General features: G+C 39.4%; 1 protein-coding gene across 7 annotated transcripts in view; it reads right to left on the reverse strand.

Annotated features, from left to right (window-relative positions):
• Positions 1–26,834, reverse strand: part of diaph2 (diaphanous-related formin 2) — a 367,005-nt gene that overhangs the window by 20,223 nt on the left and 319,948 nt on the right. For 6 of the 7 annotated variants that reach the window (XM_056769322.1, XM_056769321.1, XM_056769323.1 and 3 more), the window contains 2 exons: positions 20,378–20,470; positions 19,035–19,085 (listed from right to left, as the gene is read on the reverse strand). In XM_056769322.1, the coding sequence (XP_056625300.1) occupies positions 19,035–19,085; positions 20,378–20,470 (144 nt within the window). The remainder of the gene's footprint in view (positions 1–19,034; positions 19,086–20,377; positions 20,471–26,834) is intronic. The other variant, XM_056769326.1, reaches the window with a different exon arrangement.

Consider the following 26,834-nt stretch of genomic DNA (forward strand, 5'->3'; position numbering starts at 1 on the left):
TGAACAAGCATTTATTAATATTATAGCATTAAATGGATAGTTCAGCCCAATTTTTTTTTTAATCATTTACACACTCATGTCATTCCAAACCTGATGTTAGTTATCAAACAACATCGACTCCCATTGACTTCCATAGTATGGACACATACTATAACCACTTAGACATTTCTCAACATATCTTCTTATGTGTCAATTATAATGTTTTTTTTATTTTGGGGTGAACTAACCTTTTATTAATAAAATAATTGAGTGCTAATATTATTATTTTTTCTGCCTTAACCACGTGTCATTTCTGTAATAACTGTCTCCAACGTATTTTCATGCACCTGCTCTGGGTTGGAAAAGAAGTGTAAACTGTGGACATCAACAAGCTGCAGTACAAACTTTTCAGGACATAAAATCCTATTGACAGGGTTTTGAGAATCAAGAGACTACATGGAGCGGGGAAAATGAGAGAAAGAAAGAATGAGAGACCGAGAATGAAAGAAAAATAGAAAGAGTGCGAATAGACATTACCTTTGAGAACACAACAGCATTTCCCTAGAGTTTTCTATTAGCATTTAATTGACAAGGCTTCTTATTCAAACTCTCCGGTTGCTCCTCTTCTCCTCCCCTCCCTGCCCTCTGCCACGGGCTCCGCTCTATTCTTAGCTCTTTGTAAAAACTGCTCCACTTTCTCATTTATCGAGCTATATATTCACTATACATTCAGACTGAGCGTGGATGCTGATCAACACAAATGTTTTGTCATTTCGAGGAAAGAGGCCAAGCTCAAAGAAAGGACAGAATACAGGAATAGAGGCTTGATGAGAAGATACAGTAGGAAGGATAAAATGGATGCCGATCGGCTTCTGTCACAGGGAAAGGAAACTGTGTAACAGTTTAATCTACAGGTAACCTGTCAATCTCTAAGAACCAATAGCTTGAAAAATGATTTTGACTTTGAAACAACATATTCACAATTATATTTTATTAAATATCTCTGTGGTTTGAAGTCAAAGACTATATGATCATTTTGATTTTATCCCATTTTAGTTTTGAATCTTTAATTTTAATATTTATTTAATTTTAAATACATTTAATTTAATTGTATAAAATCACAGACAAAACTTTTCATTTTACATGCTATCAAGCTGTTTTAACTTCCATGTAGTTAATCTTTTGGTCTGCTAAAACAAAGGTTGCAGGTGTTCCAACTGAAGTGTTTACAAGATTCCACCTCTGTGCTCTTAAGCATCAAATCACAGACTGCTTCAGGCTAAATACTCATGCAATTAGTGAACTGTAAGTCTGTCTAGATGAGGGTCGACTAAAACAGCATCCTCAACCTTGCTGGCTAAAAGTCTCATGCAAATTCCCCTATAAAAAGTATGCAGAGTGAATGACTCACGCACACAAATCTAAATACATGACCAGAGTTCACTTCCTGTTTACTCACGAATGACAAATTCACCTAATCATTTTTTAACTCTATGGGTTAGAGTTTAAGGAAGTGACACGTGAGCGCCAACACATGACAGGAAGGAGCGACCCAGCATCGCTATCTATTTGATAGAGAGGGTCAGGCCATCATCAAGTTGTGCTGGGGTTTGTCTGATTAATGCTGACATTAATAAAAGACTATCCCTGTCCAATAAAATGGCTTCAGATAATAGATGTTGCCATTGTAAGCCAATAATAGTGTCTATAATGGAATCAGCCGAGCTGAAAAAGGCGGACTTTCATTTCCTCTCGTGGGCCGTGTGTTTGGTACACCCATTGTTCATCGGCTCCTGTAGCAGATAACCACCGAATTTGCATCTGAATCAAGAATGCTTCATAACCTGTCTTAAACACAGGCTATGCAAATGACATGACCCAGAAAAGGACAGGCATCTTCAATTTGAGGCAAAGTTTCTTCCGAGGGCGCCGGATCACGCTTCAGTGCAGCGCTAGTGTCACAATGCGCCATTTGCAGCAGTCTTATCAGATTTCGCCAAAAACAACAGGTTGTAAACTATAAAAAAGCAAGGTAGCATCAACAGTTTGTTCTCTGCAGGGCTGACACATGGCTTGGCTGGTACGCTCTATTTGTGCAACACAGGCTTCAAGGTGAACGCCAGAGAAACTATAGACGCGTGAGCTATATTTCGAGTCGTGATGACAGCCTGAAAGACAGTATTAAAGCAGGCTCAAGACAATGCTACAATATAACGCAGGAGGACCTGGCGTCTGTCAGATGCATTTGAAAACACCGTCCGGGTAAAATGTATCACATAGACAGACAACAGGTACACATAGACTTGCTGATTCAAAGTAAAGAAGACACAGGCAGGCAAGTGTGCGAGCAGGTCCCCCCTCTGGCTGGAGGTGGTATGATCTGCACACTTGAGCGACGGTGTGCGTCCGTTTAATCAGTGACATGTAAGCAAGCGTGAAATCAACAGACACTAAATTAAAAAAAGAAAAACAAATAAGTCAAATATTACAATATTCACTTAGGGTTGTAGCATGAATTACTCTACAAAAACAGAAGCAGCACGAGCTGGTCTCGCTCTCTTTATCTCTCTAAACCTCAGCCATGGGCAGTAAATAAGCCGGCAGTGAGGAAAGAAGGTGTGATGACAATGATGTATGATCTCGAGTACTCTACATTCATTCAGCTCTCTCTCTTTTGCTTTGCTCGCTCGCTCTGAAGCATGGACAACAGCCTACATTAGCAAGGCCAGGTTTAGACTGCTCTTATTTCAACTTATTCAATTTGCTGTTCAACAGATCGAGGTTGATTAAAATTCTACACATAAGTTGCAGAAATATGACGTCTAAGGGCTAGATTCATTGTTGAAGAGTATAAGGTGTTTCTGAATATCAGGATGGTTTGACCGTTCCTTGTCATGTGTCACAAAACAGTATGTATTCCCAACACCCCCCGGGCACGACCACCATCCAACTCGCTTGAGGGAAAGCAACACAATTCTGCACCGTGAGATTACAGGTATGAGAAAAAAAAGTCCTAAGGCCAACTGTAGATGGGCAGACAAAACAAACAGACAGTTAAATAATAAAACAAAATAAATAAAAAAGACAGTGTACATATTCATGATACGAACATTAATGGTTTTAAATACTAAAATCAATGATTTTACTTACAATGACTATAAAACTGACTTTTATTATTTTGCTAAAATAAAAACGAAATGTTTACTTGTTAAAGGGATAATAAAAAAAGGAAACTCTGTCACCATTCCCAATGTTAAACCTGTATGACTTCCTGCGGAACACAAAAGAGGATATTTTGTAGAACGTTGATAACCCGACAATGGCTGAATTGACTTGAATTGGTTTTGTGTCTATACAATATAAGTGAATGCGTCATTCTTCAAAATATCTTCTTTTGTGTTCTGCAAAAGAAAGAATGTCACACAGGTTTGAATTGTGAATTTTCGCTTTTGGGTGAACTACCACTTTAACATTGATTTCAATATGTATGGCCTTACTCGGTCAATATTAAATACATCAGGGTTTTATACTGCTTTATCACAGAATGTTCTTTAAATGATCTAGAATGATTCTATGTAGATAACACTAAATCACAAAAAGTGACTTTTTATATAAATAAAGACTTACTATTTTATTTGTCCATGTACGGTGTTGATTAGAACAAAAACATGCCATCACACCCTAAATAACAGATAAGCTTTAAACATACTTAAAATGTCAATCTTAACACAAATCCTGTCAATACCATCACAGTTGCTTCCAGTGCTCACATAAATGATGTCTTAAAGCGGTAATCTAAAGCAGGTCACCATGCTTTAACAGGGCCTCAGCAGGAGGCAGTCATGGCGCAGGGCACACGTGTCCGTTCAGCTAACTAGTACTGAGTGATGTCGTATCACAGGATAGAGGAGAAAAGGGCTGAATTTTGAAGGAGATTGTTAATTATGGATTGAGCAAAAGAAAGGCTCAGACGCTTACCTGAGACACGTGCCCCGCTCTGCGTCTGGGGACACAGCTTGTCCTCTGCCGCGAGATGCCACGCAGCCATGATTGAGCGTCTGCGTGCTTAATCTCATTTTACAATTCAGCGAGAAAAGCTGCGATGTGGCTTATTAGTGATGTTCTTAACAAAGAATGACAGCGAAAAGTCTGAAACGGGGATGAGACGGAATTATGATGCAAAAAAGATATGATCTCACCTCACCCTTAAGGCCGAGTCTGTAATTGACAGCCGAGACAGATGTTGCAATGATTAATCAAAAGAGGAAATGAGTCTTACTGAGGAAAAGAGGCTCTGAAGAGAGTGATTCAGCTCATCGTTAACTTTTTAGGCACAATCCTTAAAGATTTTTGATATAGACAGGGTTTTTATTACCTTCCGTCAAAATCCTACTGCACACGTAGCGAATAATACATGTCATCAGTTTCACTTCAATATAATGAACTTTTTTTTGCATTTCAACGGCCTGCTGATTCCATTTCCTTCTTAGAAAGCCCGAACATGGGCAGCACCTGCACTTCCAAAGAATTGTAATGAACTGTCACTGGGACTGAGGAAAAAAAACGAAAAAGAGAAGAAAAAGCTAATACTTAGATAGGCCAGTTTTGGGGTGGGGGCTGGTGAAAGCACTGCTGGAACTAAAGAGGGGCGTTCCTCCAGAGCTTGGGAAACAATTCTGCCCCTGGGAAGTCGAGTTATTCTGGATGACATTCGCACGCTGTGCCGGGACAGAGGGAGGCAGCATTGTGTGGAGCGGCGGATTGATGATGCCAGGCACACTGAACCCGGCAGCTGTAATTAAGAGGTCATGTGTGAAACTTTTATAGAGTTTGCCCTATGCGCCGACACATCGCCACAATGTGAAACTCCTCCGCCCACTTTAAACAATGCTACTTTGTTCCTTCCATCGACACTCTAATGTCATTATAACAAAGCTTTTTTAAAGTTATACAGTTTTTCTTTCATTGTATCACACTAGTTGCACATGGATGACTTAAAATTAAGAAAAACTGGTGATGAATAAATAACGGCTAAACCAATAATATACGTATGTCTGACGTGGTAGTTCACCCAAAAATGAAAATTCTGTCATCATTTACTCACCCTCTTGTCAAATCAAAAATGTATCATGTATATGTTAACCGGAACCCATTCACTTACATGGGTTTTGTGTCCATACGATAAAACTGAATGGGTGCCAGCGCTATTTCCTTACAAACTTTCGTCAAAGTATCTTTTGAAACAGGTTTTGAGTAAATGATGAGAGAATTTTCATTTTTGCTTAAACTGTCCCTTTAAGAACTCAGAAATGTTTCAATATTAACTAATTCAGTAACGAAATGTAATTTGTGACACTGTCCTTGATAACTCTTTTGCATAAAAGATCATATTTCATGTTTCCCTTAAAGCAAACAAGATGCAAATGTATGTATCCATGCAAACGGAAGTCTACATCGTCAATAAAGAGGAAATAGCAACTAATAAACCCCTTTAAATGACTTAAAAACAAGGAAATTATATATTAAAATAATTGTGCATATATTGTGCCAAAAAGTGTGTATATTAACACACAAAACTAATCTCGAAACACATAAAAAGTCACAAATGCACAGTTTGCGACTGTAACATTTTTATAGGGAACACAAGGGCACGGTCCCATATTTGCTCTTACGCTATGCGGCTTTTGTGACAATCTGTTTCAGAACTGCCACTGAGGGCACTAAAGACACAAAATGGACAGCAGCATCAATCCATCCCAGGGGTACATTAATAGCCCGGGCCTAATCCTGCACTAAGGCCTAGCAGCAGGACCCTTGGCAGAGTTTCGACTGGAACATCCACTAGTCCCATTCATGAGCCTTAAAACATTCAAAGCCTTCCATTTAGAAAGGCCAACTTTTGTTGGCACACAAAGACCCAACCAGAAGTACTTCTATAAAGCGAGCTCCGTTCAAAATCAGATTATTTCCACTGAAATCCCCCTTTCTTCACCTGTCAGTTAACTATGTAGTCTCCTTTGTCTCTCTTTGAATAACCCATTTCACCACGATGGTCAGTGGATGTCTATTGCTGCATTTATTGCTACATTTATTCCTAGGCAAAGAAAGGAGCATATTTTTCCCCCCTTCTCTCTCAATTTTTTCTTCTTTAAAGAAATCTGGGACACATGGCCCCGAGGAACGCAAAGTGCTTTAATTTATTCCCACCTTTTCTCTCTGGCTGCCATCTCCAAGGCCTCATTCTATGCCCAGAAGTGATTTGTTCAGGCTGGACCATCAAAGCAATTATTGCAGAGGCCCGCTTTCCTATTATGAGGGGAGATGACTGACAACAGCGGGACGGTTGAGGGTGGAGGGCACTTGTCTCCAATTTATTCGATCTGAAAGCTCTTTGCTCATTGGCAGTGCCGCAAATAGCGATACGTAAACAAAAACGCACGCAGTAAAACATCAGATGTCTTCAATTACAATATCCGTCATTGTCAGGGCCTCTTCGGCCAGGGTCCGCGTGACGGATCGCCATATTTAAATAGGTCAGGGCGCGTTAGACGTGTTAAGTGAAAGCTCAGGTCAGATGTCGGATCTTGATATAATTAATGTAACGTATACGATGTAATGTATAATGTGCTCCGTTGCACAGCATCACGATTGATAGAGTGAGCCGCTGGGGTTCCACAGCACCACGAGCGACAAATGGCACACGGACGAGGACAAGACAGGGCATCCATATGATAACTCTCATGGCTTTCTGCTCCACCGGCACGGACTGCTATAAAAGCCCCTTCCCCCTTTCCATCGACGGTTTCCTCTTTTCAATTATTTAGGATTTATAAGCACAAACACCGCTATTCTGTTAATAAAAGATCCAGTAAAAAATGAATAACAGCTCCATCAGTCTTATCAACAGTCATAAAAGTTTTACAACAGGCATAAGAAAAATCCATCCTTCAGACAGCCGGTTCGCACCACTGCAAACATATTAATGAAAATATCTAAAGGGTCATAAGATATTCCTGTAAAACTTCAGTTTACAACATGCGGGTCCGGTTATGTTTACGTGCTTTTAGGCTGATCTGACTGTGCAAATGAGCATTACTGTGAGTGGCTGGACGTGTTTGCTGTTTGAGTGTTAATGTGATAGTTCACGCCAAAATTATTATTCTTTCATACTTTACTCAACCTCTTTTCTTTTCAAACCTACATTCCTTTTTCTTCTTCTGCAGAACACAAAAGATGATATTTTGAAGAATGTTGGTAACCGAAAACCGGTCGATACCATTTGACCTGCATTGGTTTTGTGGCCATACAATACAAGTGATTGGGTGCCACCATGTTTGGTTACCAACATTCTTCAAAATATCTTCTTTTGTGTTCTGCAGAAGAAAAAAGGAATCTAGATACATTTTTGAGTCAACTATCCTTTTATGGTCTGTGTATCTCTGTATAAGCCATAGAGAGACTTTGCTTAATAATATCATTTTCTTGAAAGCACCAAGATGCCTCTTTAGTCTACACATAAAGACATCGACATACCCTGAGATACACCGCACAAGCACGCCTCAACGGACACGGCCTCCTTGTTCCCCATCGTGCAGGACTATAGGGAAAAAGGTGACCTGACCCAGTGAAGAAAGCACATCTGCAGGGAAAAGAGCTCTCTAGTTGAGGTAATGTAGTGCATCGCTTCATCCAGCAGTTATTTTTCCCTCCAGGGCAGAGAGGTTACTTAGCCACACTGAGTTTCGCTGATTCACTGAATCCCTACTTTGTGTTCCCGTTGCACAATGCTGTTTGTGAAACACATCCACGCTGCCTGCTCTTAATCTGCTGTCTCTGATTTGTTCAACCCCACTGTCTATTTTTAAACCCACATGTTAGTCATCTCTTACAAGGGAGCCACGCAACATAGTAATTTATGGAATTCATGAATACCAAAGGTGTCTCTTGGAGGCTTGGCACAGTTGTTATCTTTCTTGTTTATGCCCCTTTGAATTTTTGAACAAACGAGACTGTTCGGTTCATGGTTTATACTGTTCAAAAGAATGGGTATCAAACCACAACACGTCCTACTCTTACCGTTGTAATGTAGAGTCTGTTATCTGTGTGAGACGAGCAAATAGTCACTTGGTACTTTTCAAGTCACTGAGCCAAAAAAGAAAAACAAGTGGCCATAAGATTCATTCGTTTTCTTATTCGTGATTAAATACGGGTTTAATTTAATAACATCCTATTCAATGTTTTGTAAGACTTCAGAAGACCAAAGGTATAATGGACAGGTCGTATTAACAACTTTAAAGCCATAGTTCACCCACAAATGACAATTCTCTATTCATTTCAAACCTGTCGTTTTTCCTGAAGAACACATAAGAAAATATTGAGAAGAAAGTTGGTAACCGAATAGCAGAGGCACCCATTCATTTCTGTTGTGTGGACACAAAACCAATGCAGGTGAATGGGTGCCATTCTTCAAAATATTTGTATGTGTTCCGCAAAAGAAAGAAAGTCATACAGGTTCGAAATAACAAGAGGGTGAATAATTGATGATAGTTTTTTAATTTTGGGGTGAACTATCATTTTAATGAGGCTTGTTTTGTCATTTCCGATCACCGCTCCCTATTCACTTTTATTTTATGAAAAAAGGCTAAGTTTGGTACAGGACTGAAACATGAGGGTGAGTAAATATTGGCAGGATTTTCCTTTTCGGGTGAAATATTCCTTTAAGCTTTGGTTACTGGGGTTATTCACGAAAAGATGTGTATTAAACAGCCAACAAAGAACAAACAACACTAACTTCCATCCTTTTACTGACCTCCATGGCCTGTTAAACAAATTCAGACTACTTAGTGGAAACCTCTTGACCTACTTGAAAACGTCATGGTCTGCAAGAACATTAATGAAATTGAATTTAAATAAAATAAAAGCTCATCTGCAATTCTAAAGAGCACTCGGATGCCCCAGTACAGGGCAACATCTCTTGATCAATTACTATGTCTGGACTACACTGACAGTTACGCTCTTAAGTGTTAACTCACAAACATGAAACCGCCGGCCAACTACACATGTGCATTTATCTGTTAATGGGCAGTTACCTGACTGTTTTCTTTGCTCAACTAGCGGCAAATGTAGCCAAAACGTTTCTCCATGATCATTTTGTGGAGTGTTTATGCATGAGATCATAAAATCATATATAAAGTTAAGTCTACTTAAATAAAACAGAAACTTTGAGTTTAGCTTCCTGTGTTGAATGGATTAACATTTGCATTTATTCATTTGGCAGACGCTTTTTTCCAAAGTGATTTACAAGTAGGGGAGAATATAACATTTTGTCAACACACTAAACAGTACCAATAGTTCACAAGGCCATGCTACTGGGAAGATTCAATCTAAAATATATCTCCCCCTTCTTGATAACAAATAGAAAGTGTGTCTATTTTCAGTGGTATTACGACACTATACTGAATGACATTCACACTTAGTGACTTAAGGATAATTTCCACATTCCATCATGGATAAATGTGTCTGAAGCACAAAAGATATGTTTTACGTGCTCTCTGGTGTTTTGTAAGTGTATGTGTCATTTCATTTGCTCTTTAAGTGGTCCAATGCGGTTGCATGAAGACTAATATCTTGTGGGTGAGACGAGTAAATGTAGTATGTTATAGAAAGGAAAAACATTTACACATTACTCTGATGGACTCCAGATGTTAAATAAATGAAGAATCTAGAGATGTTTAGCTCAAGGGAGATAATAGAGAGCCAAAGTAACCTTTATGACAACCGAGGGGGGTTTGATGTACTAATTAAATGTAAATGTGTTTAATGTTACTCAATGCTTTTATAATATGCAGACATTTTCTCCGTAGATTGTTTGTTGTGTACACAGAGCAGCACTATTACATTTTTGGTTAATGCTTGTCCGAATGATGATCAGCCAATGTTGGCTCAACCAATGGCATGAGTTGGGGGCAGGACTATCCCAACAATGACTGTCTGGGGAAACATCTTTAAAAACATATCAAAGAAAAACAAAGAAACTTGTGTTGCTTTCAGATAACCGTCACATACCACAACGTTCCCTGAGTCATAAGGAAAGAGAAGGGCACCGAAGCCACGAAACCTGCAGGATTACCGCTAAGTAACTAAATGGCCCATATCACTTTTCCATTACCGGAGAGGAATGAGCAATTTGGATGACTCAAATCCAAGTGAAAACGTGCTGCATGCATTCAATGTGGCTGTTCATTCAAGTGCAAATGCTGCACGCTGTTTCACCTTTTTTTTAGCAAATGGAAATTTGCCGTCACGTCTTTGTGCTCCATCAATAAATAAACTAGACACAAATAAACAGATAAATAAATAAATATGAGGCGAGTCGCAAATGGGCATCCGTCAGCATTAGTGATGGAACGATGTCAGCCCGGATCACGCTTCGCTTGAGGAGAAGAGCCTGAGCGAGGGAACATTCCTGCTGATTGACTACACACATGCATACACACGCATGCACGATTCCCCCCGAGATCAGCTCTGCGACCAGACATGCGAGGCTCCTTGCCTTTATTTGAGCTCTGTCTGGCTCTCTGCCCCTTTATTTCTTCACAACAATTCACACGGTCACCTCCCTCTCGCGAGTCCTCTTCCAGATCTCGCCTCTCACAGCTGTGTTCTACCTCCTTCATTCTTTATTATTTGTTTGTCTTTTGCTCTCCCTTCATATCTGCCTCTCCCTTTTTTTCCTCATCCAACCTTTCACACTCTTTCACTGCTGTCGCTTTTATTCTTCACATTCTCAAGAGGCAAAGCGGCTAGTGGTTAGCAGAAAAGTGTGTCTGTTTTTTGCTGTGTCAGTGCTTGGAAAGCCACCGGTCTGATGGAATTTCTGGTGTTTCCGCAGTTATGTGGTGTCATCAGTGTCTGTCCAAATCAGCACATATCTGAACAGTCAGTCCCTCAGGCAAAACAAACAAAAACTAGAGCTAACATTGCAAATTGTATTTTGCATGAGCAAGGTCCAGTGTATGAAAATTAGCGGCATCTAGCAGTTAGGTTGGGAATTGCAACCAATGGCTCACTCAACCCCTCCCTTTCGAAGCACTATGGTAGCTGACGTTAAATTAAGATGTTGTTAGGTATTCGCTTCTTTGCCAAAAGGAGATAGAAGCGTATTTATGAAACAAGCTTTGTAGAGCATTCCATTTAGGGCTACTGTAGAAACAACATGGTGAAGATAGAAGATTTAGATAGAAATAGCTCATTCTAAAGTAATAAAAACTTAACGCTTCATTGTGTAAGGTTTTTATACACCTCTAAAGATATAGTTATATATTATATTGCATTTCTCATTCTCAGAAAAATGACACACAGAACTTTTAATTATATCTAACTAGGGTGACATTTCACCTTGTATTTCACTTGCAATAATTCACTAAAACTCCAATTACATCTTGGATTTAGCATTTACGGCCCCTAAAAAAATGAAGGATCCTCAATGACCTTCTATCCACTGTCTCTGGTACCTTTTGTTGTTCCCCATAGGATGACACTGCAGCGAAGAGCCACTTCAGACGGATTTGATGATACATTTTTTCTAGAAGGTCTTTCAACAAATAAGCTTGCAGTATATCTGGTGGCCATGACAATAACTTCCTGCGTTTGCTTTTGCTCCCTGTCGTCCTCTCTGTGTAGAAGCTTCACAAATACCTAAATACTCAAAATACACAAAAATACGTTTCGCCTTGCAACAGGTGAAATGCAGGTGAGGTTTCTTTCTATGAAACAAACTACATCTGTAGTATTTGGGCGGTGAGTACCTAGTGAGTACCTCTCAGGCTCCCATAAAATTTTAATTTAAATCACAGACAGCCTCTCCACAAATCTAATATTATTTCCATTCAAGGCTGTATGAATAAAGTGTTCTCTTGTTTTAATCTCCTCATATTTGTATTATTTAACCTTACAAATCACAGGGGAACAGTCATTCACGCTGTTTTTAATATGAAGCCACAACATCTGTGATAAATCATCCAAGAACATCAATTATCATTTAAATATTAACAATTAATAAAAAGGAGCCGTTTGAAGCAGATTTCTGATGATGTTAGGTGTTGAATATATTTAAACCATGGAGGTCTCTTGACATACATCATAATATATAATTAAATCCACAAGGGGCAGTATGGAGCTCTACAGCATATACTTGTGTAAGTAAGTTAACTCTATCCTCTCTACATTTAGCTGTGATGGATCACATCAGCAGGTGAGATTGTGTCCCTAGAGTATCTTCATACAGTATATATTGTTTGCAGTGCTGTGTTGTTTATTAGTTAATGACCTCTTTCTACACTACTGTGAGCTTGACTGGCCAACACTATATTTGAGCATCATAAAGAATATTTTTCTCTCCCTCAGGCTACATCATCTTGAAAAAATATATTCCTCTCACAAGGCATATCAGAAATGTACTACGGGGTGCTCAGATGCTGAAATATGAAGGGAAAAAAGCACATACTGTAACGTATTTATTTGTGCCATGTCTCCTATTAAACCGGCACCATGGTTCTCTGTGGCATGTAATTCTACATGCTATGGACTTATCAAACATCATAAGTTTGAGTCATATGTTCTGTTTGCCATCTGTGATCTAGTCAAACCATCCTCCATTCCATGAAGATATTTCATGAAACGAAACCCATAATTCTCCTGATCTACTTATTACACACGTCCTCCTCAGCAAATGGAAAAGTAAAATATTCATTTCCATGGCAGCGGCTGACAGATTTCGGATAGCCACAGACACATAAACGCAGGTGCTTTTCAGCCACTATTTGTCTTTTGGTAACAGACATGTCAGACTTAGAAAATGTGGTGTGTGCCACCAAAAATGGAATTAAATGAATAGTTATTTCATGATTTATTCACGTTCATATTTACAAAATAAATAAATGTTATATTGTATTGTATTGAATCTTATTATATAAAATAGCATAAAAGAGATTTATTTTCGTTAGTGATCTTCATTCACTAGTTTTTCCCCACATTTCTTTGACGACCTCCAATATATATATTTATTTTATATTTATATATATATATATATATATATATATATATATATATATATATATATATATATTTATAATAAATTTGATATTATAAATATATTTTTATAAAACACAAAACTAAATATTACACTGTAAACAGAAAAGTGACCAATAAGTAATGGCGGCTTGTGTTTACATAGCTTAAACTTATCAAAATGATAAATCAATCAATCATCAGTTAAGATTAAAGAAAGACCATTTTAATTCTACTTAAAAAAAAAATCAATGGCAAGTTTTACACAATGGATCTACAGCGATGAAGAAAGTCACATGTTCTCATTTCTATTCTTCTAAAAACAGCAGCGTCCTCTGGCAAAATAGACCTGCTGAATGAAGCTTTATTTAGCTCAACAAATATCATTATCAAAATCCTCCGTCTCTGTCTAATTAGTAACAAATACGGCCTAACTCTATCTTTTGAGGTTTCTGATTCTTAGTGCGGCAGAGTATTATCTGACTAACATTTTAGGCGTGGGAGGGGTGAAGCGGCTGGGGTTGTAATTGTAAAGCTCCTCGGATCAGAATTTAGAGATATAGCCTTCGTTTTTTTCCGAAGTGAGTTATGGCTATATTAAGAATGTCTCAAGCCGGGACTGAAATCAATTCTGTAGTGAAAATATGCAGGGGAAAATCAGATCACACTCTCAATTATGTGCTGCTGAGGGATATTTGCACTGGCAAATTGATCCACTATTGACAATTAGCACTAAAGGTGACCTTTCGTATAGGCCATTCATTTCTGCTTTACGTAAGTGACTCAGAACAGCAATAAAAAAATAAATACAAAGAAGCAACCAAAAACAAGAAGCTTTCAGAATAGCAAACTACCACCACTGTTTTTTTTTTGCCTAAAATGCAGAGAGTGGACGCTTCAGTCTGTATCAATTGGAGCTCCCCTCACGCTGCGAGAGAAGGCAGTGGACAAAAGCGTCCGAGTCCGAGGTCCTTTATGGCGCTGTGCAATTGACTTCCACCTGAAAGGGCTGTCGCTGGGAGCCGACCCAGCCTTCACTGCACACACACAGAGCGCGGGCTCCTTGCATCCGCGACCGTCGCTGTGAGCTCAGTGTGAGGGTAACAAGCAGTCGTCTGTTTCCTTTAACCAGACTTTAGAGGTCGAAAGGCTCTTGTTGGAAATCAAATGGCTCGGGCGACACGCATCGACGAACGAAGCCTCTCAGGGTCAGGGAGTTTTACTAAGATCTGATTTATTCTTGAAGAATGGACGCGCATCACATGGTCAGCTTATTTAACAGCCTCGATAAAACCTTGCGTCAGATATATGCACCGTGACCGTTCAAACGCTACATAAAATCCTCATCTTTATCTCTATAGCTGTTCTTCACCTGTACTGATACATGACCCACACAGTGTTCTTCAATCCTCTTTATCCATCTAAACTTTGACACAACTTTTTCCTCGAACCGTACTCTCCGTGCCCGCTAATACTCTGATCCTCTCCAAACCTCTCCTCCCAGGCTCCGCCCTTTCTCCTGAAAGATAATGTTCTTATCTATCACGAGCAGGTGATAGGTTTCAAGCCATCGCTCTCCACAGCGCCGTGCGGCACTTCTGCTTATTGATATCTGCCATCTTCTAAGTCATCCGCGCCGTCGACGAGCGCGCTACCCTCTGGTCCCCTTAGCCCTGAGCAAATCACGTTAGGCCGTCTTCCTGCAGGGGTGCCCTGGGGTGAGTGGCATGAATAACATCTATCAACACCCTGAAGTGAAGTGCTTGAGGTTTGGGAAGTGGGGAGAATAGCTGCTAGGCAAGAAAGTGTTAGAGCACAACACTACTATCTATCGGTTGTGGGTGTGAGAGTGGGTTTGCGTGTGAAGATAACCGTGTTAGGTGATGGTTTGGTAAATGTAAAAGCGAAGTAGTATACAGAGGATCCAAGCATTAATTGCTGAGGGATTTGGGATCACAGTGCCGGGTTTGTGATATGATAACACTCTTTAATTATTGCGGTAACAAAGGATGCGTTTCTGTCAATATCGCAAGGACGGCGACGGCAAAAACAAAGGGGGGAGACAAAAAACGGCTTTGCTTCATTAGTAAGCTGAGGTAAGGAGCAAATTATGGAGAGATCATTTAGCATGCGAGAAAGAAAGACGAAAAACCTTAATCTCTGTCCAGCTTTCGTATTCTTCGCCGTCTTCCTCCTGTCTCGCTCATTTGCTACTTCGCAGATTCATCCTCTTTCTGCTTTTAAAATTTCATGACCGAAAATAGGTAATTTAATCTTCATTAAACATACAAGGCTCACTTTCTCCTCTGCCGTGGTGAATTAACTAGTAGACTCGAGGCAGAATAGACGGCGGGATTCAAATGCCATAACTCACACATGCATTATCTGTTTTTAATAGGACATTCCTTCACAAATCAAAGTCAAACAGGTACACCTGAACGCGGGGAAACTTTTGATGGAAGAAAGGGTGAAGGTGAAAACCCAGCAAGGGAAGGTTAGAGATTTTAATGACTTGGAAAGGCAGTAAATAAATAAGATTGTCTCCCTCCGAAATCTGATTGATGTGGCTTTTGGGATGCCCCATATGAAAAAGCTACTCAGCCTGTGGCTTTCATCTGCGACTGGAGAAATCGATGCCAAGGATGTATGAGAAGCTACCTGTGTCTGGCCAACAATCTCCTAGAGTACTCCAACAGAAGGCTTTCTCGCAAAATGCTACTTTCAAGGCTACCTAGTACTTTAAACGCAAACATATGAAGTGGTGGAAATGCAATGGCTGTAAACGGTCAAAGATAATGCAGCAGCGACAACCAAAGCCAGATAAACATGTGTCATCTTATTACAAAGAATTACATCACCAGCCATGTCTGGAACAATTTAACAATGAGATAAAACCAACCTGAGTTTTCAAACACTCGAAGAGCGCACAGTTCAGAACAAAGCAACACCGTTCAACACAGAAGAGTCACAAAAACATGCTTCAAGTCAATTCTTACTATCGTGTACCCTGTATCTTTGGTATAGCAAGCAGAGCTAGGCAAGCTGACAGCATTTAAGAACCAAAATATAGGTCAGATCTGACCATGGTTTCTGCATTAAACCGGTCCTGCACACCTCTTTTTCTTCCCCCTCGTGTTTTACTTTGTGACACCATTAAAATGAATTACCCATTTACCATATCTCTACTGACACACTGGTTGGGTCTGTTCTTGATCTGCTCATGGATGTTTTACCCATATTAAAAAGCTGTCTTAAAGGGCTAGTTCATCCAAAAATGAAAATTCGTTCACCATTGAATCACCCCCTTGTCATTTTAAACCTGTACGGTTTTCTTTTCTTTGCAGAACACAAAAGAAGATATTTTGAAGAATTGAACAACCCATTGACTTGTATTTGTGTCTGTACAATAGAAGTGAACAGGTACAGCCGTTGTTCTCTTACCAACATTCTTCAAAATATCTTATTTTGTGTTCTGTGGAAAAAATGACAAACAATTTTCATTTTGGGGTGAACTATCCCAGCACGCTGACCTACATCACTGATCCTACACAACCTAACTTGTAATCCTATTGGTGTGTGTGATTAACGTAACACAACTGCCAAATGTAAATAAATGACATGTTTAGTTAAAAAAAAAAAATATCATAAAATTTACCCAATGGGCCCTATCTTGCACCCAGCGCAATTGACTTTGTACACCGACGCATGTGTCATTCCTATTTTGCACCCGCGCAAAGCGCGCTTTTCCCTCCACAGAAGCACGTCGCTAAACTAGTGAATGAACTTGCGCTCCCTGGGCGGTTCAGCGCAAAAAAGGAGGCGTGTTCCGGCGCAAACAATCCCTGGTGCTATTTTGCTGTTCCATTAAACAATTGCGCCACTGACCAGAAAAAACCTAGTCTAAAGTCAGTGGCGCGTTGCGCGTTGTTCATTATGCTATTTTAAGGGCGCATGCTTGATCATAATGTATAGCGTGCACAACGCGCATACACTTTGCTCATGTAATCTACACAGATGCAACAGTTATTTTTGCAAATCATAAATTGTTACACTAAAAAAAATTAACACATGAGATGACGGAAATCATTGTGGTGTGCAACGAAGATGTGAAAAAATATGCATAAATCTAGCTTACAAATTATTCAGGCTAATTGTAGTAATTAAGGATCAGACCTGTTTGCCCAATAGTGGCAAGACATATATGTATATAAGGACATCTGACAAATTGGTTTGTCCGTCAAGAACCAGGAAAAAAATTCGACTGAAAAACTGAAAAAACTGAAAGACTGAAAAAAAAAGACTGTGAAATCACCTTTACCATAATGTAAGTACATTAAAAACCTTAGTCTTCAACTTACCAGTTAAGTTGAGCGTGCTCATATTTTTGCGCCTGGTAAATACGCCATAATAATAGCAATCCATAATGGAACTTGCGCACCTGCTTTTAAAGGGAATGTTGGATGACGCTCTGATTGGTTTATTTCACGTTACGCCCAAACCACACCTATGAATAATGAAGCTACTTCAGACCAACCCATGTTAGATTTGCGCCGGGCGCAAGAGCCATTTATCCCGCCGGGAAAATAGCAACAGCGCCGAGACCCGCCCACAAAGTTACTTGCGCTTCGCGCTTAGACACTTGCGTTTCAGATCGTTAAAATAGGGCCCAATAAATTAATTCCTGTGTTCATGTCTTTGTATTCTAACAACGCCTAAAAGTTTGTCTGCATAAAATCAAAAATCAATACTTTGCAAAATGCATTCGTACGTCTCTCAAGATCACTGGACCTAAAGAGCATCATGACACGTCCAAACCTTATTCACACACATATATTCTAAATAGTTTGTGTAACATATCAGTAAAACAGTAGAAATGTACAAAACACAGCATACTCCACTAAAGAATTCAATCAAATAATAAATAATGCAAACATTCGCTAAACAGCCCAGTGTGATGTTGAATATGCTTTTCGCAGGCTTTCTCTAGCGATGTCATTCACATACAGTAGGCGTGCAAAGCATATAACTGTGAGGGGATTTCAAGAGGGAGTGTGTCGAGCACATACCAACAAGTCATTTCAAGCACATGAAATATAAAAGCCAAGCATACAAACTCTTTAAAGATGCACATACGCACAATCGCTCCAGACACTGCAATCCGGCTATGTCATAGCTGTTTTAAAGTAGGCCAGGGCAGAGAAGGCTAGAATATATTTAACGTGGTTAAGTATGGATGCTGCATGTGGTGACACACTCTAACAGAATGGCAAGGTTTACAGGACAACTAGGAAGAAAAGATCAAAGGTATATAGGATTAGAAATAAGGGGGAAGCAGTTACCCCACAGACAGATCAGTTCTGTTAGCATTCAACAGGCATGGATGTGCCGCCATGCTTTATCGCTGCATCTAAAGCAGGACGACTAAATACGGTAGAGAAACTAGACTGAGCTCCAACTGCTAGAAACATCCAAAACCCATCTATCTAGTCTTTTTTTATATCTGCAATTATTTTATCGACACCCACACACAATCACACGCATATGCACACACATACACACACACACACACACACACACACACACAAAGCTTAAATAAAATCAAATAATCAATAAAATCAAACCTTGATAAAACCTGATTTTTATCAATATTTTTATCCATAAAGATGTCGATATATCACATCATTTGACAGTTCTAAAGTCATATACTGTATAAAAATGGTTTGAACTGGAAAATAATACGATTTCGCTATTCGCTATTCGTAAAATGCATGTAAGTTGAAAGTGCCTTTTTTTCTCTCTCTCACTGTCTGTCTGAACAAAGCTTGGGAAGACGGAAAAGGAAAAGCCTTTTAACTTGCACACCCGGTTGTGGAGCTCAGTATAGTTTGTCTACCGTTTAACCCAGATGTGGTTGAGTCTGGGCAATAAGCAGGTGTTATGGGGAGGAGAGCAGAGCGAGGGGGATAAACATAGATTCAATTTGTTACCATGGTTAGCACCCGGCCACCGAGGTGCTGAACAGGAAGGGCTTTGATCACCTGCAACATTGACGAGGTGGAAATTGACAGACAAAAATGAGAAAAAGAGAGAGAGAGAGAGCGAGAGAGAGAGAAAGAGAGAGGGAGAAACGTCAAACAAGAGGTATTTCAGGAGTTCGTAACCAATTATCCACTCCAAAACTCTCAGTGTTGTCAAACCTCAGCCCACACACTCATCAGAAAGAGAGAGCAAAAAGAGAGAGCGAGCGAGACTGAAAAGAGAAGGAGAGGGAGGGTTAAGACAAGTGACACTAAGCAAAAGAAAGCGAGCGGCGAGACGGAGATGAGACTTGGTATGAGACAGAAAGAGAGAGAGGAAGAGCAGTGCGCAGAGAAACTGAGGTTTAATCTACACACACTTGTCTCCCCTAAATGTCAGTCTTATTTAAACAGATGTCACAGAGATTGGACCGCATGCTGGATGTAGTATAGAGCTCTGAGCATGTGTCTCTCTCTCTTTTTCCGGCCGTGGATGGCTGGCGGTGGCGCGGCGCTCAGGGGCCTTACAGCCCTGCGGAGTGGGAGACAGGTTTGATACAGCATGACACTTTACTTATTCATGCCCTCTTGTTAGAACTCCGCGGTTCCACAAAGGATCATGGGGGGAGAACTTTTGGTGAGACGAGATGGAGTAAAGCTTGAAAAACAATGCTGGGCAAATCACTGCTCATATGGGCATGTAAACAACATTGAAAAAAGTGGTTTACATTTGCGGACTGAGCAGTGATGCTTTTGGCATGTGTTTCTTAATGACGCTGGACTTGTTTTCAGTCACACTGTAAATAACATACATCTCATTACATCCCTGGGGAACTTCTAATGACACAAGCGAGTTTATGCACAGCAAGCGCAAACGAGAAAAGAGTGATTTATTGGGGCCATCGTATATAGGTGTTCTGGAGCGCTACGGCGGTTACAGACACTTGTCTGGCCGTCCTTGGCATTTCAATTTAACGTGGCACCTACAGCAGGTGGTGGGTTTCTCCTCCCCCGGGTCTGTTCGATTCATCATGGCAGGATGGAATATGTTAACATTAAGATTATGTAAAACCGCCCTCTAAGGACCCAGAGTCTACAATCAATTTCAGTAATCAGTGACTTATGAATGGTAATGTGGCAATGAATCCAATATGAAAACATAATGAGAAGTTTCGAAACGGGGACTTACAGAAGGGCATTAAATTGAGCGATTTTTTTTTAAGTGTGCAGAGAAGTACTTCGGTTTCGCCGATGTGATGAAATATAAAGCAAGAGGAGCAGGAAATGTGGGTGGTTAGCGTGAGAGGTCTCACCGTTGCGCGGGGTTCGTTTCCGGCGGTCACGGAAGGCCGCTCCAGACTGCAGGGCTTCCATGAGGCTGTCCATCACTCCGGTCTCGTCACCTTCTGTAAAGAGGACAGAAATGTGTGTCAGAGCTGAGATTCATGTGTAATAAGCTGTAGTGCACACGTAAACAGATACACAAACTGTGCTAGGATGAGGAAAGTCACCTGTCTATTTTCTTAGAAGCTGATAAATACAATTGAAATAAAATAACAAACAAAAAAATAAACAAGCCAGGCATGGCAAATGGGGCGGAGAGCAAAGTGAACAGTGTGGATCCCTAGCGACGGAAAACGTATGGAGAGGAGCCAGAGGATAAAAGTGTTCACTGATGGCCATTGACAGGTATTCGCTCTGCGGCTTGCACAGGGGAGCTAAGTGCTCTTTACCAAGATTTAGTGTGGAGCCGGTCAATACAGGGGCTTTTTATCATTGTTCGATGACAGTGGGATGTACCTCGAAAACGCTATGCGTCTCCACGGCAAACACGGTTTGGCTTTGAAAAGAAACTGGGTCGTATTCCCTAACCATGGTCTACACGTGTTATAAAAAAGTTACATAAAAAACATTTCTCAAACTATCAACCGCAATGAATCTCTTCCAGAATAAAAGTTAGTGTTTATAAAACATAAACATGCATGCATATATTTAAGAAAAATATACAAATTAATAAACATATATATCATTAAGATTATTGGTAAATATAAATAAATAATGTAGATATTTCCTAAATGTGTATGTTGTACGTGTATAAGAATACAACATTAATATACACAGACTATGTTGTATAACACATTATTTATATAAATATTATATTACATAAACATAAACTTTTATTCTGGATGCCCTGATAAAAATATTATCAATTTAATGCTAAATTAAAATAAAAAATATAATTGAAGTAAAAATATAAGAATTTCAATGAAACATTCAAAATCTAAACAGTAAAATGAAAAAGCATACATAGACATTACAAAAAAAAACATTTTACTCAGCAGTCATAATAAAATTGATAGAACCGATGGAACCAGCTGAAACCACACACACATTAAAAGCATGAGCTAACAGGACAAAATGTTAATTATACAAATAATTATAAAATAAAGTAAAATGATTAAAACTAAAAAGTCTCATGTTTAAGTGTAACAAATCATAGATCTGTTAAAAGCAACAATGTGGTCTTAATACGAAGATCTCCTTTTCCAAAGATTTATTTTCATTTACTTCTTCTGAACTAAAGCTCCTTAAAGTGTCATCAATTGCTTCTTATTTGAATAAAAAGTCTATCTTTCAAAGTTTGAAGTTAATGCACTTATTTCTTTAAGCATGAGCATGTAGTCCTGAACTTCCACAGAATCGGTCGACCACAGGGTTAAAAAATAAGCTTTGGGTACTTTATCTGGGTCATCTATCTTTACCCAGCATTAATGAGATCGAGGGTCCCCACTACATCATGAGGGTCCAGCAGAGGCATTATTTTAAACTCGAATCATTACGGTGACTTATTGTTGTGTGTGTGGGATCGTTTCGTCAATTCTTTTGTGTACATGATCGAGCCGCTCTTGGGAAATATTTAGTGAATAGGTTGGGATTTCGACGTCTGCCTTGGCAGAGAGCAAACGTCTGTGGCAGAGATGCTGGTAGCTCTAGGCAGCAGTTTCAGGCGTGTTAATCAATCTTTTGTTTCCTCGCGCATTCAAAGTAGATGACAGTCAGCAAATTGAATTTATAAAGAGGAAGAAAGTTGACACGGCTACATAATTAATTTTGGAAAATGCCACACACTCTCTACACAGGCAGAACTGCACAAGTGTGTGTTTTTTCTTCTCTAGAAGCAGTACGTCTTACACATGATACACATTAACAAATCCAAATTAAACAAAGCCAAAATATTAAGATTCAAACGCACAAACAGAAGCGCAGGGAGGCAAAAACGAAGATCAAATTATGTGTGATAATATCTGTCTTGGCTCCAACTGTATAATTTTGTTGTTAATACCCTTTCCAGGGCAACTTCAAAATCAAAATAGTAGATCACACAGCACGCTGTGTTTAGTAGCTACCCAGATTAAATCAAGCTAATTAAACTAGCGGTTCCAGAACAAACCAGAACAGAACAAGCATGGCTTATCTCTAAATTGCTCCTCAACACCTTGGCTTAAAGCAGGCCAAGCTTGTTCTCTCCATCGAGTGTGCTGTCGTCCTCTGAAAGCCACGACGGCTCCAAAGTAGCCGCACCTGAAAGTTAGTTAGTGTCCCTAAAACATGTCGACATCAATCTGGTGCCCAAGCTGGGTGTTTGGGGGGCAGGTAAACATTTATTAGAAGCAACATGATTCCGGAAACTTCTCGACAGCTCCTTCATTTCCTTGTTTTTGGAGGCCTAGACATCACAAGGGGCACCTGACACTTTGATCAATTTGTCCTACTTCTTGCTTGCTTAACTGTAACACAATTCATCATCTGCAATGGCCAGGACAGGAGAGCTGGGGAGGCTGGGTTCAGAGGATCTCAGACACGAAAAAGCAAAATTACTAAAACGGGAAACATGCTCCCATGTGACCCATGACTGCTCCATTAACAGTGTCCTATTGGGCCATGCTTCTACTAGAACCAGCTGGACCTATGATCTCTCCACATGGATTGGAGAGAAATTGCCAGAACATATGGTCTATGTGATTTCTCTGTCTCATCAGTGAGGAGCTTTAAAAAACGTAGAATGTGATAGAAGAACAAAATCTGAAGAAACAAAGCTGAAAAACTATTTTAAAGTAGCACAAACACTAAGAGATCATGACATTATCTTGCCAGATGTATTCGATACATATGCATTAACATGCAGTCAGAGAAAATACGTATACATCACAGACAGACCTCTACAGATGCGGATAAATGCCATAACGTGGTGAAAATGGAGTCTTTATAAATATGTACATTATAATTTTCTATTCGACAGTCACTTTTACTGCCAACGCTGTCTAGTGAGTATTTCTTGTCAAGGGTTTTATTTTTCATGACATTTTAAAACTACATATGCGCTTTAAAAAAAAAAAAAAAAATCTGCACTACGAAGGCAAAGTGCAGTAACTACACATTTGGTCAAAATTAATATAAGGTTAGATATGGGCTTTTTAACATCTGTTCTGCCTTTGACCAGTCTCCTGATTCAATTTTGTCCAATTTCAGAGAAACAAGAGTGTCAAAATTGCAGTGACTGGCTGTAATGGCCGGCTGGTGTGAAAACTTTGAAGGCCTTTTTCTCAGTTTCAGTGTTTGTGTAGTTACTGCACTTTGTAGGGCATTATTGAGCGTTCCTTTTGTACCAGCGTGCTTGTAGAGTTAACTCTATTTCTATGAGAAAGCACTTTCTCTACATGCAGCTCACTATGCACATACAATAAACACCACAGTTTTGACTCAGTCTTAAATTATAGTTTACAACCAACACAGAGGTATTTTTTGCAAGAATGATTAAAACAGTTAGCAATACCCACATGACCCTAAATTGTTAAAAAATGCATACGATTTATACTAGTCCTGGGCGACGTGAAAATGTTATCGTAAATCGCCGATTTCTCGCAAATATCCGATGTCGAGTTCAACAGACAGATACCAGATGATAATCGTTAATAATGGAAAATATGCATTATAACATTATCATGCGATGTAGGCTTTAGCGTGAATGTTCATATGCCTAGGCAGTGAGTCACAATGACAAAATTTTGGAACGAATTACCTCCTGGTCCGAATCCACAGATTGATCGCGTATTACATCAGCGTATGACATCAGTATGCCAATCGTCTATGCAATGTTGCATGAAGTCAAACACACCTGATATTATCAGATATCGCGTTGATTTTAAAGTCGAATATCGATAAAAAAATTGAACACATGGCCCAGCCCTAGTTTACACATAATGCTCTAAATTTACTTTGTTAAATAAAAAAATGACAAAACTGTGAACACTCCTAGGATTTGTAATACGCTATTTATTAGCCCCTTAAAGTTGTATAAAGGCAGCAAGAGTGGGCCAGATTTGTGGCCCCTTCTTTTGTCACGACTCGTGATAATTATCGTGCTAAGACAATGGAAGGTATTTCAATGTCATCTCTTAGCAGCAAAAATGTCGACAGAATTCAATTATTTCCCACAAATCATTTCATTTAAACAATCTTATTTAATGAATCGGTTCAGAACACTGATTGAACGGTTCACTTGTGTTTCATCTTTCAGTTCCTGTAGCATTTTAAACGCATTTGAATGCCTGTGAGTAAAACATGTCTAAATGTAGGCCAATGAAGGTCTTTATTATTTTCAATTATTCTTTTGAACAATGTGGTTGAAAACTGGTCCGCCACGACCTGTCTTAATACACATATCAAAGCAAATGCATGGCGATATTTAAGCTACACCACTGAGCAGATGTACATATGTATGATGATGTGATGTCTTTAGATAGCTCAATTCTAATAATCTTGATTAGGGATTTTTTTTAAACAGCTAGAAAACCTACTCATTTAAATTTACATTGAGCAGACGCTTTTATCCAAAGCAACTTACAGAGCCAATAAGCGATATGTCACAAAGGAGCAATAATACAATAGGTGATAATACAAAGTTACTAGTTTCAACAAAAGCGAGGCCAATACCTGTCGAGAGAAAGAGAGAGTTTTTTCATTCTTTCTCATTTGTAATCTGTTGCCTCCCTTGATGAATCGCTTTATTGTTTTCTTTAAAGCGTCTGTTAAATGCCTCAATGTAATGTAAAATGTCATTAGAATCACAAGGGAAGATCTATTTCAGTTGTAAAGTAAACATCTACCGACTAGCCCTATACTGTCCCTGCATCACCTCTGTTGTGGGACCCTCTCAAGCATCTATCTCTTTACTGTCTGGGTATCAGGTGGTTCTGTGGCTCTAAGGCTGCTGCCAAATGTACCATAATGCCCCGGGGCCCTTTTCAGTCTCCCCGATGTATTTATGGGTGCGCTATCACATTTTTAATTAGGGGCTAACAAGCACAGCCCTCCGCTGAATTCGTGAACTTCACACATCAGATTAGCTTCCCAACAAGTACCCTAGTAGGAGCTTATCTTCCATAACACAAGGGGAAAGAAATAGGGGAGGAGAGAAACAAAGTCAGGTGTCACAACGAGTAAGAAAAGGCTGGGGGGGTGCAGGGTGTGCGTGTAAAGTAATGGGTTTGTGTATGCTCAGTGCATGTGTGCGTGTGTGTAAATGTAATTGTGTGTGGCATTAGAACATCTGGAGGACTGAGTCATGGAGAAGGGCTGCCGGAACGAGACCGTGCTGGTCATAAAACCCCCGGTGAGACACTCGATGGAGCGAGCCGGCTGACATTTAATTATTTCTAAAGCGTATGCATGTGCACGTCTGGCCACGGAACTGCATTCCTTTCCTTTCTCATGCCTGCTATCTGAACTAGGCATCTTGTAATATGTTTCTGCCACTGGATATGTAACTCACTTTGCTAGAACGCAGACTTTGCAGTGCATAAACAAGATCATCAGGACTATGAGATTATAGTGTAAAGGGAACAAATAAAAAAAGAAAGAAAGAAAGAAAGAGAGAAAGAAAGAAAGAGAGAAAGAAAGAGAGCAAGAAACAGGCCCACACACAACAAAACAATTGTTAGGAGAATTGCACATACAATACTTAGAATCATGCTATTACAGTGCTTTCTAATTTTCTAAGAAAAGAAAAAACTTATGAAAAACACATAAAATGTACTTTACAATGGCAAAATACACACACTTTCTACATGTATTAATGTAATTTTAGGTAATTTTGTCATTAAAATTGATTTTTGTTCATGCATTAAAGAACTTTTTTACCCCAAAATAAATATTATTGTCATTCTTACATGTTATTATTGTTTGCAGAACACAACAGATAATTTGAAGACCGTTGTAACTGAACAACGGTGGTACCAGTTCACTTGCATTGGTTTTGTGTCTGAACAATAGAAGTCAATGGGTAGCTCCATTGTTCGTTTAACAACATTCTTCAAAATATCTTCTTTTGTCTTTTGCTGAAGAAAATCGTACAATTTTGAAATGACAAGAGGATGAGCAAATAGATTTAGGATTTTCATTTTGGGGTGAACTTTCCCTTCAACGCCAGTCAAACAGAAACACCAAAAAAAGAAAGGTGTGTTTTGTGTCACTAAACTGTCCATCAAAATTCTCTGAAACTAGCTCTGAAGAATGTTAATTCCTATAAACATACAGCATTTTACCTCAGAAGGTTTAGCTAAATGCCACTGAGAATCCACAAGAACAGAAAAATATTCTTCAAGTTCCACTGAGAGGGCAAAGCTCAGTCGATCTGTATTAGACGGCATGCATCGGTTCTACATATCAAACCGTGCCATTACAACAATTATGCAGCAGTGTCAACAGGCT

The sequence above is a fragment of the Triplophysa dalaica genome, chromosome 16, assembly GCF_015846415.1.
Source record: "Triplophysa dalaica isolate WHDGS20190420 chromosome 16, ASM1584641v1, whole genome shotgun sequence".
In the NCBI taxonomy this organism is placed as follows: Eukaryota; Metazoa; Chordata; class Actinopteri; order Cypriniformes; family Nemacheilidae; genus Triplophysa; species Triplophysa dalaica.